We start from the raw sequence: 18,336 nt of genomic DNA on the forward strand, positions 1-18,336 counted from the left end.
TACAATGATAGTATTTAAAAGTACACAAGAAGATAAGTACATTGATTAAAAAAAAGTTTCTAGGCATGTATAATCAAAGCACAGGCAAATCGGATTAGTTCAGGTGGATGATCTGGTTGGCATGTATATTGGGGTGGACTGTCTATTTCTGTGCTTTTAAACTCTGACTCTTGCCAATGGCACTGCCTAAGGAACTTCCACATGTGTATCCTGCATCTGATCTAGTTTGGCCCAACAATCATCTTTTACTCTGGGTATATCTTCTGCTAGTTAAGAGTTTAGCTGTTGATTTCCTGTGACTGGATTTTATAGTGCTTCATGATGTCACGTGTGCTGCTTTAGAGTTGAGGGCTATTACTCTTGCTGTAGAATGCTACAGCGCAGTACAGGCCCTAAAGCCCTCAATGTTGTGCCAACTTATATATTTCTACCAAAAAAGAAAATTTCCTTCCTAATAACTGTTTTTCTTTCATCCATGTGCGCCTCTAGGAGTCTTTTAAATGCCCTTAATGTAGCCTCTACCATCACTCCTGCCAAGGCATTCCAGGCACCCACACCTCTGTGTATATATTTTTTTTTTAATTCCCCCTGATTTCTACCCTAAACTTCCTTTCATTTTGTACAGATGTGTGCTGCTTCTGCTCTGGAGGAAAAAGGTGCTAACTACTGTTAGGTCTGCTTTGTTCGAGAATGAGTGAGTCAGACACCAGACTGAGTCGAAATCAAGGTTCTTTATTACCGGATTGTAACACTTGCAACTAACAGTGTTAGTTGGAGAAGGCGCATTCTCCCGATGTCAGCAAGTGGTGTTTTTTTTATACCTCAGGACACGCACTTAGTAAATTATCATACCATTACTTTGCTACCCTTCTCTGTTAGTCTGCTGCACATCATCTTGTTATTGCCACACTTATCTTGAGCATACAAGGTCACACCTGCATCCTGTTACTCCTTAGTACTGGGTGACTCCTTCTCCGGTCCCAACTCATGATGTTTTTACCTTACACTACCTACCTTATCTATGCCTCTCATAATCTTGGAGACTTCTAATAAGTCGCTTCTCATCCTTGTTTGCTCCAAAGAGAAAAGCCTTAGCTCTGCTAACCTTGCCTCCCAAGCCTTATTTTCCAATCCTGGCAACATCCTGGAAAATATCCTGCATAGCTTCTGCATCCTTCCTAGAATGAGGTGATCAGGATTGAACACAATATTCTAAGTGTGGTCTCACCATAGATTTGTAGAGCTGCAAATGGCCTTTCGACTCTTGAACATTCCACAAACTAATGAAGCCTTTCCAACTATCCTGTCAACCTGCAAGGCAACCTTAAGAGGGATCTAGGACATTTTGGCGCTAACAGTTAGGTGGATTTCATCATGGGGAGAGGGTAGTGCGGAAATGTCATGGCAGCAGCACAGGAGAATGGAGATGTCACCGCAGGGAGACGGTGTTGAACTTAGCCCTACCCTAATTAAAATTATAAATTAATAATTTTACATTCGTTGTATTTAATTAAAAATATAATAAACTAGCAGGATACCTGGCATTGCCTCGGAAATAAAACATTTGGGCTTGGCATTGTTCTCAATTTCCCACTGCCTGCTCCTTATTTGTCTGGAGCCTTGAACACTGAGAAGGGCATATTGTTGCTGTTCTGTTTTCCACTGCCTGCCCATTGCCTTTTCTGGAGGCCTGAGCACCTGGATGTACGTATCACTGCTGTTTTGTTTTGTGTTCCTTGCATGTCTGGAAGTATCAACAGTGAGGCAAGACTGATGTTCCTCTGCTGTCTCTTGCTTTTTCCTTTGTTTAACTCTATAGGCTTGTGAAGAGCTTCTGCCATTGTTGCTTTTCTTTTTTTGGGCCCATATTGAACTGGGTTTGGCCACTTGTTTTTATTCTGAATGTACTTTGATACACAGCACTGTAACTAATTGAGGTGTCCGTGGTGCAAGTTAATTTGTTTTAACTTTTAAACTTCATATGTCCTTAAAGGTTAAATTCATTGTGGTTCAGCATCAAATTAACATTTATCAATTAAATGCCATATCCAATGCCAAGTGTGAGTGCCAAAATGTCCAATTCTGTCTTGAGAGATGTCTGGATGTGGACCCTCAAGTCTCTGTTCCACACTGTTAAGTATCCAACTACTAAACCTATACTTGGCCTTCTGGTTTGACCCTCCAGAATGCATCATCTCACTCAAATCTGGATTGAATTCCATCTGCCATTTTCTGTCCAACTCTGCATCTTGTCTTTATCCTTTTGCAGCCTTCAACAACCTTTGTTTATATTGGGGCCAAGGCTGTGATAGATTTTGAAGCCAAGTAGTGCAGGTGGAATTTAAAATTGGGAAGAATTGAAATTTATATTGGGGTAATAAATTTTTTACCCTAGAGGATGGGGATGCTGAATATTAAATATATACTTGCAATTACTTGAATATTGTGTTCAGTTTTGGTTGCCTCATTACAGGAAGGGTGGAGAATGTTTGAAAGGTGCAGGGGAGATTTACCAGGATGTTGCCTGGATTGGAGAATGTCTTATGAGGCAAGGTTAACATCGAGGGCTTTTCTCTTTGGAGCAAAAAAGGATCAGAGGTGACAATAGATTGAGAGGCATAGATAGTGTGGACAGCCAGCACCTTTTTCCTGGAGCGACAGTAGTAAATACCAGAAGATGTCTGTATAAGGTGAAGGGAGAAATGTTTAGGGGACGCATCAAGAGCAAGTTTTTAGAGTATAGTGGGTGCTTGGAATTCATTGCCAGGGGTGCTGGTGGAAGCTGATACAATAGGGACATTGAAAAGACAAGCATGTGGATGCAAAAATAGAGACTTATGGGTGTGAGGTAGGAAAGGTTTAGATTGTTGAGTAGGTTTACATAGGTCAGCACAGCATTGCAGGCCAAAGAGCCTGTACTGTGCTGTAATGTTCTGCGTTTTTAATCTGTGAACGCTGAGGCATAAGAGAGATCAGGAGGCAAATTTGACTAGCGATGGGATGGCATGGTTGGCGTAGCAGTTGGCACAACTTCTCTACAGTGCCAGTGATCAGGACCAGGGTTCAAATCCCAATCTGTCTGTCAGGAGTTTGTACGTTCACCCCATATCTGCATGGGTTTTCCCTGGGGGTTCTGGTTTCCTTCCACCATTCAAACACATTCCAGGGTGTAGGTCAACCAGGTGGCATGGCTCCTGGGCCAAAATGGCCTGTTACTGTGCTGTCTAAATTAAATAAAAAATTAAAATTAAATTGAATCAGCATGAAATATTAAAATAGGGTCAAGTTCAATTGGGCAGATTCTATCTCTTGTGGAAAGTCCACGAGGAATGGGTGATTTATTTTTTAAAAACTCTCTTGCTGGACTTTGCTGGCATAAAGGATAGATTATTGAGCCACCTGTTCTTGGAAGTTACTCAGTTGTACCCACCTTTAATAACTGGCTGTTTTGGGATTGCAGAATTTTATGTTCCATTTATAGGATTGTTTGGCTGGTATATTCCATGATTCCTCTCTACATGTTAGTTTCATCAGGTTGTTGTCTCATTTTGTATGTATATGCAATGAATGATGCTGCTCCAGACATCCAGTGTTGACCACAACGCTGAATTTTAATGTTTAGGATGAAGAGCATATCAGGTGATTAGGCTGAAGATTATGGCAAAATACATTTCTCGTGTTCCCAATTTTAAACTAATGTTTTCTGAATCTGGCCTAGTTGCTGTAGTGGTAAGGTGCCTCCTGGGTGGAGATTGTACGCATCTATAGTCTGTCCAATAACTATTACTTTTATAGGTTGCTCAATGCTGCTGATTGGCAAGAAGAGAGTAGATCTTCCACTTGCTAGTTGATATCTACAGTAGCCCAAATCCAGCCACAAATTCATTGGGCAGTTGGTTAACGGTGAAGTCACTACACTACTCTTGATGATGGAAATGAAAGTTTTCCATCCAGTATATATTCGGTACCCTTACCAACAGTGCTTCTTAATGGTGTTCATCCTCGAGGATTATTCATTCATCAGTTGAAGGACAGAGGTGTTAATGCGTTTTGCTTGATCATATTTTCCTTGTGCAAATTGACTGCAGATGGTGGAAAATATTTAATTTGGCATTGAGGTAACCTGACAAAACCAAAAGTGTAGATTTCTTCAGTTGATCCAAGCTGAAAGTAGGCACATTAGCTTCACTGCGATGGCAATTTTGCAATGTAACTTAATAGTTTACAATTCTTTTACACAGATCTGACTCACTTAAAAGACAGGAATGTTGAAGATCTCTCTGGAGGAGAGCTGCAGAGATTTGCATGTGCAGTGGTATGCATTCAGAAAGCAGACATGTAAGTTTCTAAAAGGATTACAAGGAGCTTTGGTTCAGATTGTATTTGCTATGACTGCATTTAAATGCTAGAGTTTATACATAATTTCCACAAACCACTTTGAACACAAACATCACTGGTGGTAGAAGGCGGATGGGGGAGTTAGTTGCTTGGTGATAACAAAAATTACTGAAAGTAATGACAATGTGCAAGGCCATTAAGTTATAGGGCCACTTTATTCGAAAATCTAAATTATAAGAGCATGGCCATATGAAGGACTTGGATGAGCTTTGGTTGAGCTCTGTGAAGAGGACTAAATAGATGGTCAAAACTTTAAAATCAAGATTGTATTCATCAAAAATGAATAAAACTAGCACGAAGAAACAAAGGCAGCCGAGAACAAAGATCGAAGCAGCTCCGATTCAACCGGGAGCATCGGGTGAAAGTCCAAAAGGGAGTGGCGCAAAAATGGTGATGGGACTGGCAGGACCAGGTAAAACTGGGGAGTCGGGTCAAGAATTGAGCATCGTCCTGGAAAAAATGGAGCATTTGAGTAACCGATTCATAAATGTTGAAATGGAGAAAATGACCAAAATAAGAGATTGTTGAAGACCTGATGGAGAGAATGGGTCAAGCAGAGAGTGAATTGACAAAAACACATGAAAATCTCGAGGCTTTGGGGGGAAAATAAAAGTCAAAGAATGGGAGTCGGATAAACAAGGACTGCTTGACAAAATTGACCACATGGAGAATTTTAGTCAACAGAATAACGTCCAAACTATTGGACTGGAGGAAGGAATCGAGGGAAGAGACCCAGTGAACTTTTTTCAAAACTAGATCCCACAAATGTTGGGAGAAGAAATATTTGGAGAAAAACTGCACATAGGGAGAGCTCACCGAATACTCGGACCCAGAAAAGCCAGTGACCAGAGACCAAGGCCAGTTCTGGTGAGACTTTTAGGCTACCAAAAATGGGAGATAATTCTGGGAGCAGCATATGATTATGTAGAATAATGGACCTGCCAAGGTTGATCATGAAAAGGTACTTTTTTTTTCAAGGCTTTAGACTGACCTTGATTAAACAAACAAAAGAATTTAAAGATGTGAAAAGACAACTACATGCTTAAAAGCTTGAAATACTCGATATATCCCGCGACTTTGAGGGTCGAAATAGTGGAAGGGAATTGGCAGAATATTAGGGAACAAAAAGTTACAATATAATACACTACAAAAATGTAGAATAGAAAAATTATATTAAAAACAAAATAAAAATATTATAAATTAGGAGAATTGTTATCTTGGCAGGGGAAAGCAGAGTAGTCATCCAGAATGATAAATGCCATAGAAACAGAAGCTGAAACTATAACAGTGGTTCTCAACCTTTTTCTTTCCACTCACATACCACTAAGTAATCCTTATGGCATAGGTGCTCTGTGATTAGTAAGGGATTACTTAAGGTAGTATGTGGGTGGAAAGAAAAAGTTTGAAAACCACTCTTTTAATTGTACCTAATTGACTCGTTATGTGCACGGTTTCTTAACCCTAAAGGAAATGACCCAATGACAATTTTTCTCAAGCAAAATATTTCAATAACAATTGGATCTAGAGCAGTGTTTCTCAAACTTCCCTTCCCAATCACATACCACCTTAAGTGATCCCTTACTAATCACAGAGCACCAATGGCATAGAGATTCCTTAAAGTGGTATGTGAGTGGAAAGAAAAAGGTTGAGAACCACTGTTATAGTTTCAAAGGTTGAGAATGACTGCTATAACATAATCAAAAAGAAATAATTAATGTTTAGATGACACTATTATAAATCAGAATTAGTATGAGATGGAAGAATTTTTAACAAATTGTTGAGCTTCTTAAACTAGAAGAGAGAAAAAAAGATGACTTGGGTGCACCTTTTACAAGGGAAGAAATAGAGAAAGCTCTGGGTACTTTATAAGCTAATAAATCCCCAGGGGAGGATGAATTCCCTCCTGAGCTCAATAGACAATTTAAAGATGTGTTAGGCCAAGAGGTGTTGTCCAAATCTTCCTGGAAACTTCTTCAACTGCTATAATTACAGTGCTATTGAAGAAAGGTAGAAACCCATTAAAAACATTATCATACAGACCAATATGATTTCTTAACGTTGACTATAAAATTCGAGCCAAGGCACGAGCCAATAGACTGGGTGAATATTTATCCAAAATTAATATATCCAGATCAGGTGGGATTTGTCAAAGGAAGTAATTCTTCAAATAGTCCAGGTAGATTATTCAATATAATACATATGGTGAAATCAGGGTTGAATCCAAACATAACTATTTCTTTAGATGCAGAAAGGGCATTCAACGGACTAGAATGGTCTTTCTTATATAAAACATTGGAAAAACGTAGTGACGGTAGAAAATTTATAAATTGGATTATTTCACAGATGCATGACCATTAGTAATTTGTAACTATTTTTGTTTATTACTTGTTGTTTGAGATATTTAGTTTTTAATTCTTCAGATATGTAAAAGCAGTTGAATATTATAGATATATCCATTCACGTCTAAAGTTACAGATACTGTGTTATGCTGATGGTAAATTTCATATTAAATGTTGCATTGATAACAGTTGATAACCTATCAATTCCACAATATTGGTAACAAATGTATGCTGAACAGCATTTTGTATTACCGTAGCAATGTGGGAATGCATGCTGATCTCCCTGCTCTATTCACTATACACCCATAACTGTGTGGTCAGGCACAAATCCAAGGCTATCTACAACTTGCTGATTTCACCACAGTTGTCAGCAGAATCACAAACTGCAATGAGGAAGCGAACAGGAGGGAAATCGATCAGCTCTTTGAGTAGTGTCACACCAACAAAATTCCCCCTATTGTTAGCAAAACCAAGGAGATGATTTCTGTTTCATCGGGCTGTACTTGTGCAACCAGTCCTCAGGGCAAAACACGCAAACGTGACGTAACACAGACAAACAATACATATGCAGGACAAGTATTAATGTATATAAATAAATAAATGTTGCTTCATGAATAGGAGAGTTTTGGATGGAGTGATGCCTATTTATTTCTGATTCTTGTGAGTGGGATGAATGAGACAAAAGTGGAGAAGGGTCCTGCCAAGCTTTTGGGCTTTTTGCCACACAAGTTGTTGTGAATCTGACCACATGATGCAGTTGTACATCAATGAAACAGGACGGGAATGCCCTAAAATTAAATGTGTATGTTGTTAAAGTAAACACTTCATTCAATGATTTACTGGTGTTCATTCACCATGTATCTTCATTACCAAAAATGATCTGGGTCCTTCATTTTCTTTAATGATCTTTTTCTTTGCAGAGAAGTGACTGATCTTTGTTCTGCAATATGGAAAATTATTCACAGGATCCATGGTCCAGTACTTCTACATTATAACACATTAACCTTCATGATGCAGTCTAATAGTAAACTCTTGGTTCTTTGGCAGAACTACAGAAAATGTACCTAATGCATTTGAAATCTGGATAGCAAATTGTGGTACTTAGTGCAAAATGAATGGGAAGTTTTCAGTTTTTGTTCTATGTCACTACCTTGTTATCTTTGTTTATTTCAAAGCAGCCACATTTGTTTATTCTAAACTATTGTTGCCTTTGATATTCCTTATTCATTGGTGATTTATTTGTACATTGCAGCAATAAACATTTTTTTTTTCAGTTTCATGTTTGATGAGCCCTCCAGTTACCTCGATGTTAAACAGCGATTGAAGGCTGCTATCACTATTCGCTCCCTTATAAATCCAGATAGGTATGCTTCTGATATGCTTGTTTTTCCAAATAATGACTTTGTACATTTGGGTAACTCAGTAAATATAATGGCTGAAGTTATTGTCATGACCATTTTGGACCTACATTTTTTTAATTTTAGAACGTACTTATTTGTAAAACTATTTTAATTATCAGCATTGCACAGTAGACCATTTATAAATAGTACACTATGAATCATCGGGGGGGGGGGGGGTGGGGGGGTGGGGGAAAGCACTACAAAGATAATGAAAGGACCATAGTCTCATATGATGGGGGGGAGGCAGGGGAAGGATTGCTGAACTTTTTATCACATTCAAAATGTCCCAGAGCACTATTTCTAGTGTAATTACTAGTAAAATATTGAAAAAAGTGAAAGCAATAAATAATATTTATATATATATAAAATGCACTAGGAATGTTGATGAGGGTAGAGCAGAGGATTTTGTCTATATGGACTTCAGTAAGGCCTTCGATGAGGTTCCGCATGGGAGGTTAGTTAGGAAGGCTAAGTCCTTGGGTATTAATTTGGAGATAGTCAAATGGATTCAACAGTGGCTGGAAGGAAGGTGCCAGAGACTAGTAGTAGATAATTGTTTGTCAGGATGGAGGCCGGTGACAAGCGGTGTACCTCAGGGTTCGGTATTGGGACCGTTGCTGTTTGTCATATTAATGATCTGGAGGGTGGGGTGGTAAATTGAATTAGTAAATGTTCAGATGATACTAAAATAGGGCGAATTGTAAATGATGGTTTTCAAAGATTGCAGAGGGATTTAAACTGCTTAGAGGAGTGGGCAGAAAGATGGCAGATGGAGTTTAATGCTTCATTTTGGAAAGAATAATCAAAGCATGTGTGGTAAATGGATAGGGTGGTGAAGGCCTTTAGTATGCTTGCCTATATAAATCAGTACATAGAATATAGGAGTTGGGAAGTAATGATGAAACTATACAAGGCATTGGTGAGGCCAAATTTAGAGTACTGTGTACAGTTCTGGTCACCGATTTATAGGAAGGATATTAACAAGATAGAGAGAGTGCAGAGAAAATTTACAAAAATGTTGCCTGGGTTTCAGCATCTGGAGAGATTGAGCAAATTGGGTCTTTATTCCTTGAAACGTAGAAGGCTGAGGGGGGATTTGATGGAGGTGTTTCACATAATGAGAGGGATAGAGTTTATGTGGAAAGGCTTTTCCCATTGAGAGTAGGAGAGATGGATACAAGAGGTCATGGGTTAAGAGTTGATGGGCAAAGGTTTAGGAGTAACTTGAGGGGGAACTTCTTTACTCAGAGAGTGGTTACTGTGTGGAATGGGCTTCCGGGAAAGGTGGTGGAGGCAGGGTCAATTTTGTCATTTAAGAAAGAGTTGGATAGGTATATGGATGGGAGGGTGATGGAGGGATATGGGCAGAGTGCTGGTAAGTGGGATTAGAGGAGGGTACTTGGATTAATGTGGACTAGAAGGGCCAAATTGGCCTATTTCTGTGCTGTAATTGTTATGTGGTTATATGAAAGATTTCAATGCATCAAACCAATTCTGTCATTTGTAACAATTATTTTACATCGTGGAACAGTAAATTTTGCACACCCATGAAGGAGTACTGATTACTTGTGAATTTCTCGCTCAATCTGCTCTCCAGGCAGTGCCACGAGTGGTTGAAAGCATCATTGTATGAAGTCTTTCTGCATTTCTGCTCTCTGTCAAACCCAGCCACTCGTCCAGTGATTTGCTGAGACAAAATTATTTTTTGAAATTAGTCCAGAATTTACTCTCGACCTTTTCCTTCCCTTATGATATCTGCACATCAAGACTATCTTCTGAATCATGAGGTTAGAGTGGAGCTGACACAGTATATTCATTTTCTTCCTAGTCACCTGGCCTAAAAGATTGAACACATTCTGGTCATTGAAAATATTTAGAACTATATTAAAACATAAACTCAAGCAACCAAAAAAAGTTTGTATGTGCTTAAAATTTAGTCCCCTGAAGCTGTACCCCTTAATTAAAATCAACAAGTCAGATATTCAACACGGAAATAGGCTGAACAACTAACCACAGCTTCAGGGCTTCCATATTTGCATGAGAATTGCTAATATTGGTGTAGGGATTGACAATTATGTGCAAATCATCAATATTTCCCTGCAAAACAGGAACCATTATTTGCTTCTAAAAACCAGTATTTTTATCTTTGTTTTGATTCTGGAAAGGAATTTTGGTGCACTTTTCGTGTGTTTAAATGTTGTGACCATATGAAGCTTCATGTTTAAGAAATGCTGGCATGCCAACCACATAACACAGGAGCCCCATATATAAAATTTAAATCATTGTTCATGTTAAATGATATGAAAAGGTTTATTTGTGAAATTCCAAAAAGAAATGACAAAATTTAAATAATACTGGCCAGCATGAGAATGTAATTTGGATTAGTTCCTGTGGGTAGCAGAGATTGGCTAACCAAGGCTTGGAACTCTCAATGACCTGGCAGCCCCGGTGGCAATTTTTGACAAAGATGCACTGAAATATAATTTATTTTTAAAATTCATTTTGAACCCTCGACTTAAACAATTGCTTCCATGTGCAACTGAATTTCCAGTTACGAGAATTCCAATATTGCTGATATTCTTTGTAAACTTCATAATAACTCATGGCACAATGAATATCTTAAAATTAATTTATAAACCCCTACAAATGTCTTTTTTAAAGCTATTTTATTAAATCTTGTTACTGAAAGGATATGTGAACAGTGTCCTGATGATAGATCTAATATTTCTAGCTGACCTTGTCGTAGAAGATAAATGTTTTACTGGATGTATGATTTTTCTTACCTTTTGTGTTTAGATATATCATCGTTGTGGAACATGATTTGAGTGTACTAGACTACCTTTCTGACTTCATCTGCTGTTTGTATGGTGTGCCAAGTGCATATGGTGTTGTTACCATGCCCTTCAGTGTACGAGAAGGTAAAACTTCAGTGAATTAAAAACCTTGTTTGGAACAAAATTGGAAAAATATTTTTAACAAAAAAATACATCTTAAACTGTACAAACATTATCTAAGCTTTGAAACAAAGATAAATGTATACCCTGCCTTGCTAAATGCTTCAATTATGGGTTTGATTTTGTAGGTGTTCTGGAAGTTCTAAAGAAGCGGTAGCATAAAGTTTCAATTCTCTTTGCATATCCTTAAATCGGTGATGAGTAAATTATTACCGCCTTGTAGTGCTTTACATTTCACTTTGACCCATATTAAGCTGAAATAATATAAAATTATCTCAAGGTGACACTTTAATATTGTAATCTCAAATTGGTGGCTTCAATTTAAAATGAGTGGTTTTGTAAACATGAAAATAAATGCCATCTACAGCTGATAGGTTAATGCAGTTTATATTTTTCTATTTTTTATTGGTCTTTATAATAAATACAGTACAATGAAGAAAAGGGAAATAAACTGAAAATACAATATTGAGTGTATAATGTTGACACAAAAACTGGGTAAACTTGGTCCCCCTTCCGCTGCCCTGGATGAAGACTGAAAAGACCTCGTATATACATATATTAATATATTTTTTTAAAAACCTTACCTAATCTACTCTTTCACCAAAAAAAAACATTTGAGCAGCTTATCCTGAAGGTTACATATATTTTGTAGCTTTTGATTCATACCGTGAATCAAAAAACAAAGGTAAGATTATCACTCATCTAGAAGAGTGAGTACATCTAATCACATTAAAAACCATTTACATCAAATGAAAATAAGACATATAAAGTCACCATGTATCTTCAAATTTCACTGATGAATCAAATACATAACTACTTTTTTTCTAATCTTAAATCTTATGAGAGAACCATTAAAACTCAGTTGGAGGTCTAGAATCTTAACATTTGTATAAGGTGACTCTCATAGTCAACAATGTAAAGAAGGGCACAACCTGTTTCGCAGGTGCAGAAAAACTCCCTATGTCTGGTTCAATAACCCTAAAAAGAGCAGTTATTGAATTGGGTCATGGCTCCCCTGAAATATAATTGAAAAGATATTAAAATTTCTTTTCAATAGATTTCTAACAATCGACAAGACCAAAGCGTGTGTCAATGTAGGAATATCAAATTTGCATCTGTCACAAATAGGGTTAATATTGGAAAAGATACAAGCCAGCTTATCTTTGGACTCGTTGCATCATTTTGAATTGGATTAATGAATGTCGGACACATATTGAAGATGTATTCGCCAATTTAAGAATCTTGTCCCATTAATTGATCAAATTTCATTTAGAAACAAACTCAAACAATCTCGTATTTTCTGTATACCTTTTTCATACCAATTGTCATTGTAAATGGAAGAAGTTGATTTTGTTTTAAAGTCAATTGAGCCAACTGGTATTCCTTATCCTCTTTCCACATGTATCCCATTCCACATTCGAAACAAATGTTTTAAAATTGGTATTTCTTTTCAAACTTTTAAAAATGTCATAGTTCCATTTATACAATATCTGGTCTGGACTTTCTTCACCTATATTATTCATCTCAAAATATAACCACGATATTTTTCTTCCCTTTGATACCAAGAAGACAAAAATCTCAATTGAGCTGCCTTATAATAACTTAAAATTTGGTAATCTCAAATCTCTATCTTTTTTCTCTTTTTAAAGAATAAATATGGGATATTACAAAATACATTATTTGAACATTATCAATTACGATCATATTTGAAGAAGAAAAAGAAATGGACGAGACTTCCGAAGCAGTCAATTTGAATATATTATAACAGATACCTTTATTATTTGAAGATTTATAACTACTATGTGTAATAAGTTACAAGAAATAAAGGAAAAGATTTGTATAAAACTAAATTGAAGTGGGAACAGGATTTAAATATACAAATTTAGGAAGAAATATGGATGAAACTGTGTAGATATAGTGTAACTAATACAATCAATGGTAGATATCAAATGGTTCAATATAATTTTTTTTATATCCAATGTATTACACGCCCCACAAGTTGAATAAATTTAATCTAGAATTTTCTACTCAATGTTTTCGAGGTAAAAAAGCAGTTGGTAATTTCTTGCATTCAGTATGGTTGTGTGAAAAAGTAGAAGATTTCTGGAAAGAATTATGTGTTATGTTAAAGATATTAAAAGTGAAGGTTAAATTAGATCCAAGAATTTTTTTTATTAGGTAATGTATATGATGAAGACATTAAGTTGGAACTAGATAAATATAAAAAGAATGATAGCAAGAAAGTGTGTATCAAAATGTGAAAATTGGAAAGTAATGTAAAAATAAAAGAATGATTTAATGAAATAAAATATTGTCTCCCAATAGAAAAAAATTACCTATGAGAGAATAATTATGATAAATTTTGTCAAATTTGGGAGGCATGTATGAGATTGATGAATATAGATGAATCCAGACCTTCTAATTCAATCTCCCCCTGAAAATATGGTACTTTCATCAAGAAATGTATTATGGTATTATTAATGTGGTTTAATTATTACGATGAATGTGTTTTTTTTCTACCTTTTTCTATCTAGGGGTTAGGGATGGTGGGGAGGGTGAAAATTGAAAATTATTTCGTATATATTATGTAATGATATTGCAAGTTGATTTGAAATTTTTGAAAGATGCAAATAAATAAAATTAATGAAAAGAATCTTGTCCCATACATCCTCCAATTCCCAAGCCTTTTTAATCTTATTGTGAAGTACTGGATGTAATTTCAATAATATATCATTCCTGTTAATCCTTTCTGAGAAAGATCCAATTGAAAAATATTATCAACTTGACCTGGTTCAGTTTATATTCTGTTGTAAACTATTTCTAGATGAAAGCCACTGAAATTGCTTTGCAGAAGGTTCTTTGAATGTAGAACCTGTGGCTATATAGCATCTGAAGCACTCGTCATAGAATGTCATGTTCTAAAAATAGCATAACCCAAAATGTTCATGCACCCAGTAACTGAAAATATCTAAATAATGTGAAGAACATTTATCTTTCAACAGGTATCAACATATTTTTGGATGGGTATGTGCCAACAGAAAACCTGAGATTCCGTGATGCTTCACTGATTTTCAAAGTGGCTGAAACAGCAAATGAGGAAGAGGTGAAGAAAATGTGCCGATACCATTATCCAAAAATGAGAAAAAAGATGGGTGAATTTGAATTGGAAATTGGCATTGGCGAGTTCACAGACTCTGAAATCATGGTAATGCTCGGAGAAAATGGTAAGCACTTGAGTATATGTGCAGAATTTGTGGAAAATTTGAGTTTAAAATAATTAAGTATTAGGTTGAAGCCTCTTTCCTGTGGTATGGTCTCTCAAAAAGGTGCATGATAGTATAACATTTGTCTTTCACTTTAAATACAGAATTAAAGCAAATAATGACAAAGTGTAGGGGAAGAAAAATTGGATCGCCTTTAAGACTACTTTCAGTAGATTCCAGTAGATCTTATTTATGTAGTTTTTCATGGCAGTCCAGGGGAGAGAAGAGTTATGGCCAATGTGGTAAAATGAATTTTAAAATGAGGTTGTCAGAGGTGCAGTCTAGAAAATACTGAGTCGTCATCGACAAGTACACGAGTATACATAAACCATAGAACGCTACACCACAGAAAACAAGCCATTCGGCCCTTCTAGTCTGAGCCAAAACATCATTCCACTCATCCCATCTGCAATTTTTTGGCCCATTTTTCCAGTTGGTCCAGATCTCTCTGCAAACTTTGAAAGCCTTCCTCGCTGTCCACGCCTCCAATCTTAGTGTCATCAGCAAACTTAATGATCCAATTTATCACATTATCATCCAGGTCTTTGACGTGGACAACAAACAATAGGCACTTTCAGGTGGCCAATTGCCCCGCATGTAAAGCCGCATGTTTAGGCAATATGCAGCTGTTTTGAGGCGAGCTACATAACCCTCCTCCGAGAGGGATTATCAGTTCAGCTCAGTGGCTGAAAGCGAATGTTAAAGGGTCAGGCTGCTGATCGCAGCTGACACTGGGCAGGAGCCGGAGTGTGCTCACCCGCATCCTGTGCAGCTCTGTCTTTCAGGTGGCCAGCATTGTGCTTTAAACGCTGCCACCTGAACAGCAATTTAAAGGGCTGCTTCTGTTTCTTCAGGCGCATTCTTAGCGTAGAATGCACCTGAAAAAGCCTTTTAATGGTCCCAGTACAGATCCCTGAGGCACCACCTGTAATCATTGGTCTCCTATAGTCTTCTCCTATTCCTGAATCTTCTGAACTAACCTCCCATGTGGGACCTTGTCAAAGGCCATACTAAAGTCCATGTAAACCACATCCACAGCCTTTCCTTTCATCTATTTTCTTGGTAACCTCAACAAACTAAGATTTGTTAAACATTATCTACCACACACAAAGCCATGCTGACTATCCTTAATCAGCCCAAGGCTATCTAAGTACTTGTAAATCCAATCCCTAAGAACATCCAATAATTTACTCACTACAGGCTCACTGGCCTGTAATTTTCTGGTTTACTTTTGGAGCCTTTTTTAGCAACAGAGCAACCCTCCAATCCTCTGGCACCTCATTCGTGGCTGAGGACATTGTAAATATTTCTTACAGGAGCCCCTACAATTTTTACATTAGTCTGCCTTAAGGTCCAAGGGAATATCATATCCAGCCCGAGGAATTTATCTACCTTTATTCGCTGTAAGGCAGGAAGCACCTCCTCCTCTCTATTCGTTCCAAACCACTACTACTTGTTTCCCTTCCTTTCTTATACATTTCCTGAATAAATACTGATGCAAAAAAAACTGTTTAAGATCATCCCTCATCTTGTGAGGCTCCACACATAGACGACCATTCTGATCTTCTAGAGGACCAATTTTGTTCCTTTCTATCCTTTTTACTTTTAACATACTTATAGAAATCCTTCAGGTTTACCTTCGCATTATTTGCCAAAGCAACCTCATATCTTCTTTTTGCCTTCCTGATTTCCTTAAGTATTTGATAACATTTTCTATACTCTTCCAGTACCTAATTTGCTCCTTGTTGTCTATACCTGCTCTTCACCTCGTCTTCTTAACCAGATTGCCAATATCCCTTGAAAACCAAGGGTCCCTATGTCTGCTAATTTTGCCTTTAATCCTGACAGGAACATGCAAATTCTGCATTTTCAAAATTTCACCTTTGAAGGCCATCCAATTACATAACACGCCGTTGCCAGAAAACAACTTATCCCAAATTCATTTTTCCTAGATCCTTTCTCATTTGAAATGTCACGTGCCTAAAGGACCCCAAAACCAGCAGCAATAGACATTCACCAAGACAAGTGGCTTTCAAAACAAGTTATTTTTAATCAACTTCAAACATGAAAATAGAATCAAACATTAACTTAACTCTATACTTAACTAACCCAAATTAACCACCTTCTAATTCTAAGTGCACGTGTATGTAGTAATGTGTGTGTAAATTCAAGAAAAGTTCTTTGGTTCACAGTCCAATCTCACTTCTTCCAAGTTCTCTGGTTGCAGGCAATCACCATACTGTGCAAAGAATTTAACATTTATAAAGTTCACCAGGCTTGGTGCTTGAAAGGTAAATGTTTACCGCTCAGGAAGGTTCTTGTAGGGTTTGCAGAGAGATATCTGTTACTCCAGGATTTCCACAACTGAGGTACCACTACTTTTCACCTTAGGGTCTCGCTGATGAAACTTGTCCCATCAGGGTCTTCTAGATGATAATCTCTTTCTTCAAGCTTCCTTCCTCTATTGCAAGAGAAACATCAGACAGATAGCACTTCCAGCCATCTACTGCTCTGGAACTTGCTTTCATCAGTTTCAAACAGTTTTTCCTAGATTGCATTTTTCAGTTACTTGTCACACTGACTGACTGAGCTGTTAACTCTCTCTTCCAAATGAAGCTCCAAAAAGAGCATGTGTCTAGTATCTTGCCAAAACCCCCACCTTCCTCAGCAAAACAACAGGAGTTCTTTCTTCTTCTCAAGTTGTTATCTTAGGTAAACAATCCATAATTGACAGTTCTGTGAGCATTTTTGAAGGGTACTGATAAACAGCATGATTCCAGCAAGACAATGGTCAAGCATTTTATGACTTCAGTTCAATTAACACCTACTTGTGAAAAGTGCTTACTTGTGAAAAGAGATCTTGCAATGTGAGTTCTTCAGTCTTTCAAATAAGATCTGTTTTAAAATTTGTATATATGTGACCTACTCTAAATCTTATAAATTCTCCCCAAATATGAATATTGTTACACCACAAAATTGGCCTTTCTCCAATTGAGAATCTCAAGTTGAGGACCAATCCCTATCCTTATCCATAATTAGTTTGAAACAAATGGCATTACAGTCACAAAATGTTTACCTAAACATACTACTGTCACCTGACCTGTCTAGTTCCCTAATAAGAGATCAAGTATTGCATTCTTTCTTATTGGTACCTCTATATATTGATTTAGAAAACTTTCCTGAACACATTTGACAAACTCCAAGCTACCCAGCCATTTTTCAGTATGGGAGTTCCGGTCAATATGTGTAAAATTAAAATCTCCACCTTTCACAACCTTCTGTTTCTTACATCAGTCAGCTACTTCTCTAAAATTTGGTCCTCCAATTCTCTCTGACCATTGGGTGGACTATCTTCTTTGGCTTGGCTTCGCGGACGAAGATTTACGGAGGGGGTAAAAGTCCACGTCAGCTGCAGGCTCGTTTGTGGCTGACAAGTCCGATGCAGGACAGGCAGACACGGTTGCAGCGGTTGCAGGGGAAAATTGGTTGGTTGGGGTTGGGTGTTGGGTTTTCCCTCCTTTGCCTTTTGTCAGTGAGGTGGGCTCTGCGGTCTTCTTCAAAGGAGGTTGCTGCCCGCCAAACTGTGAGGCGCCAAGATGCACGGTTTGAGACGTTATCAGCCCACTGGCGGTGGTCAATGTGGCAGGCACCAAGAGATTTCTTTAGGCAGTCCTTGTACCTTTTCTTTGGTGCACCTCTGTCACGGTGGCCAGTGGAGAGCTCGCCATATAACACGATCTTGGGAAGGCGATGGTCCTCCATTCTGGAGACGTGACCCATCCAGCGCAGCTGGATCTTCAGCAGCGTGGACTCGATGCTGTCGACCTCTGCCATCTCGAGTACTTCGACGTTAGGGATGAAAGCGCTCCAATGGATGTTGAGGATGGAGCGGAGACAACGCTGGTGGAAGCGTTCTATTACCCTATCAGTACGGTCACACCTTTTCCATTCCTCAGCTCCACCCATATGGCCTTTAGATGAG

The 18,336-nt window shown here is 37.7% G+C and overlaps 1 protein-coding gene across 3 annotated transcripts in view; it reads left to right on the top strand.

Moving 5' to 3' along the window:
- abce1 (ATP-binding cassette, sub-family E (OABP), member 1) overlaps positions 1 to 18,336 on the top strand; it is a 66,278-nt gene that overhangs the window by 31,922 nt on the left and 16,020 nt on the right. For all 3 annotated transcript variants that reach the window (XM_069926311.1, XM_069926310.1, XM_069926312.1), the window contains exons 8-11: positions 4,242 to 4,338; positions 8,012 to 8,101; positions 10,934 to 11,055; positions 14,094 to 14,315. In XM_069926311.1, coding sequence (XP_069782412.1) covers positions 4,242 to 4,338; positions 8,012 to 8,101; positions 10,934 to 11,055; positions 14,094 to 14,315 — 531 coding nt within the window. The remainder of the gene's footprint in view (positions 1 to 4,241; positions 4,339 to 8,011; positions 8,102 to 10,933; positions 11,056 to 14,093; positions 14,316 to 18,336) is intronic.

The sequence above is a fragment of the Narcine bancroftii genome, chromosome 3 (genome assembly GCF_036971445.1).
Source record: "Narcine bancroftii isolate sNarBan1 chromosome 3, sNarBan1.hap1, whole genome shotgun sequence".
Lineage (NCBI taxonomy): Eukaryota > Metazoa > Chordata > Chondrichthyes > Torpediniformes > Narcinidae > Narcine > Narcine bancroftii.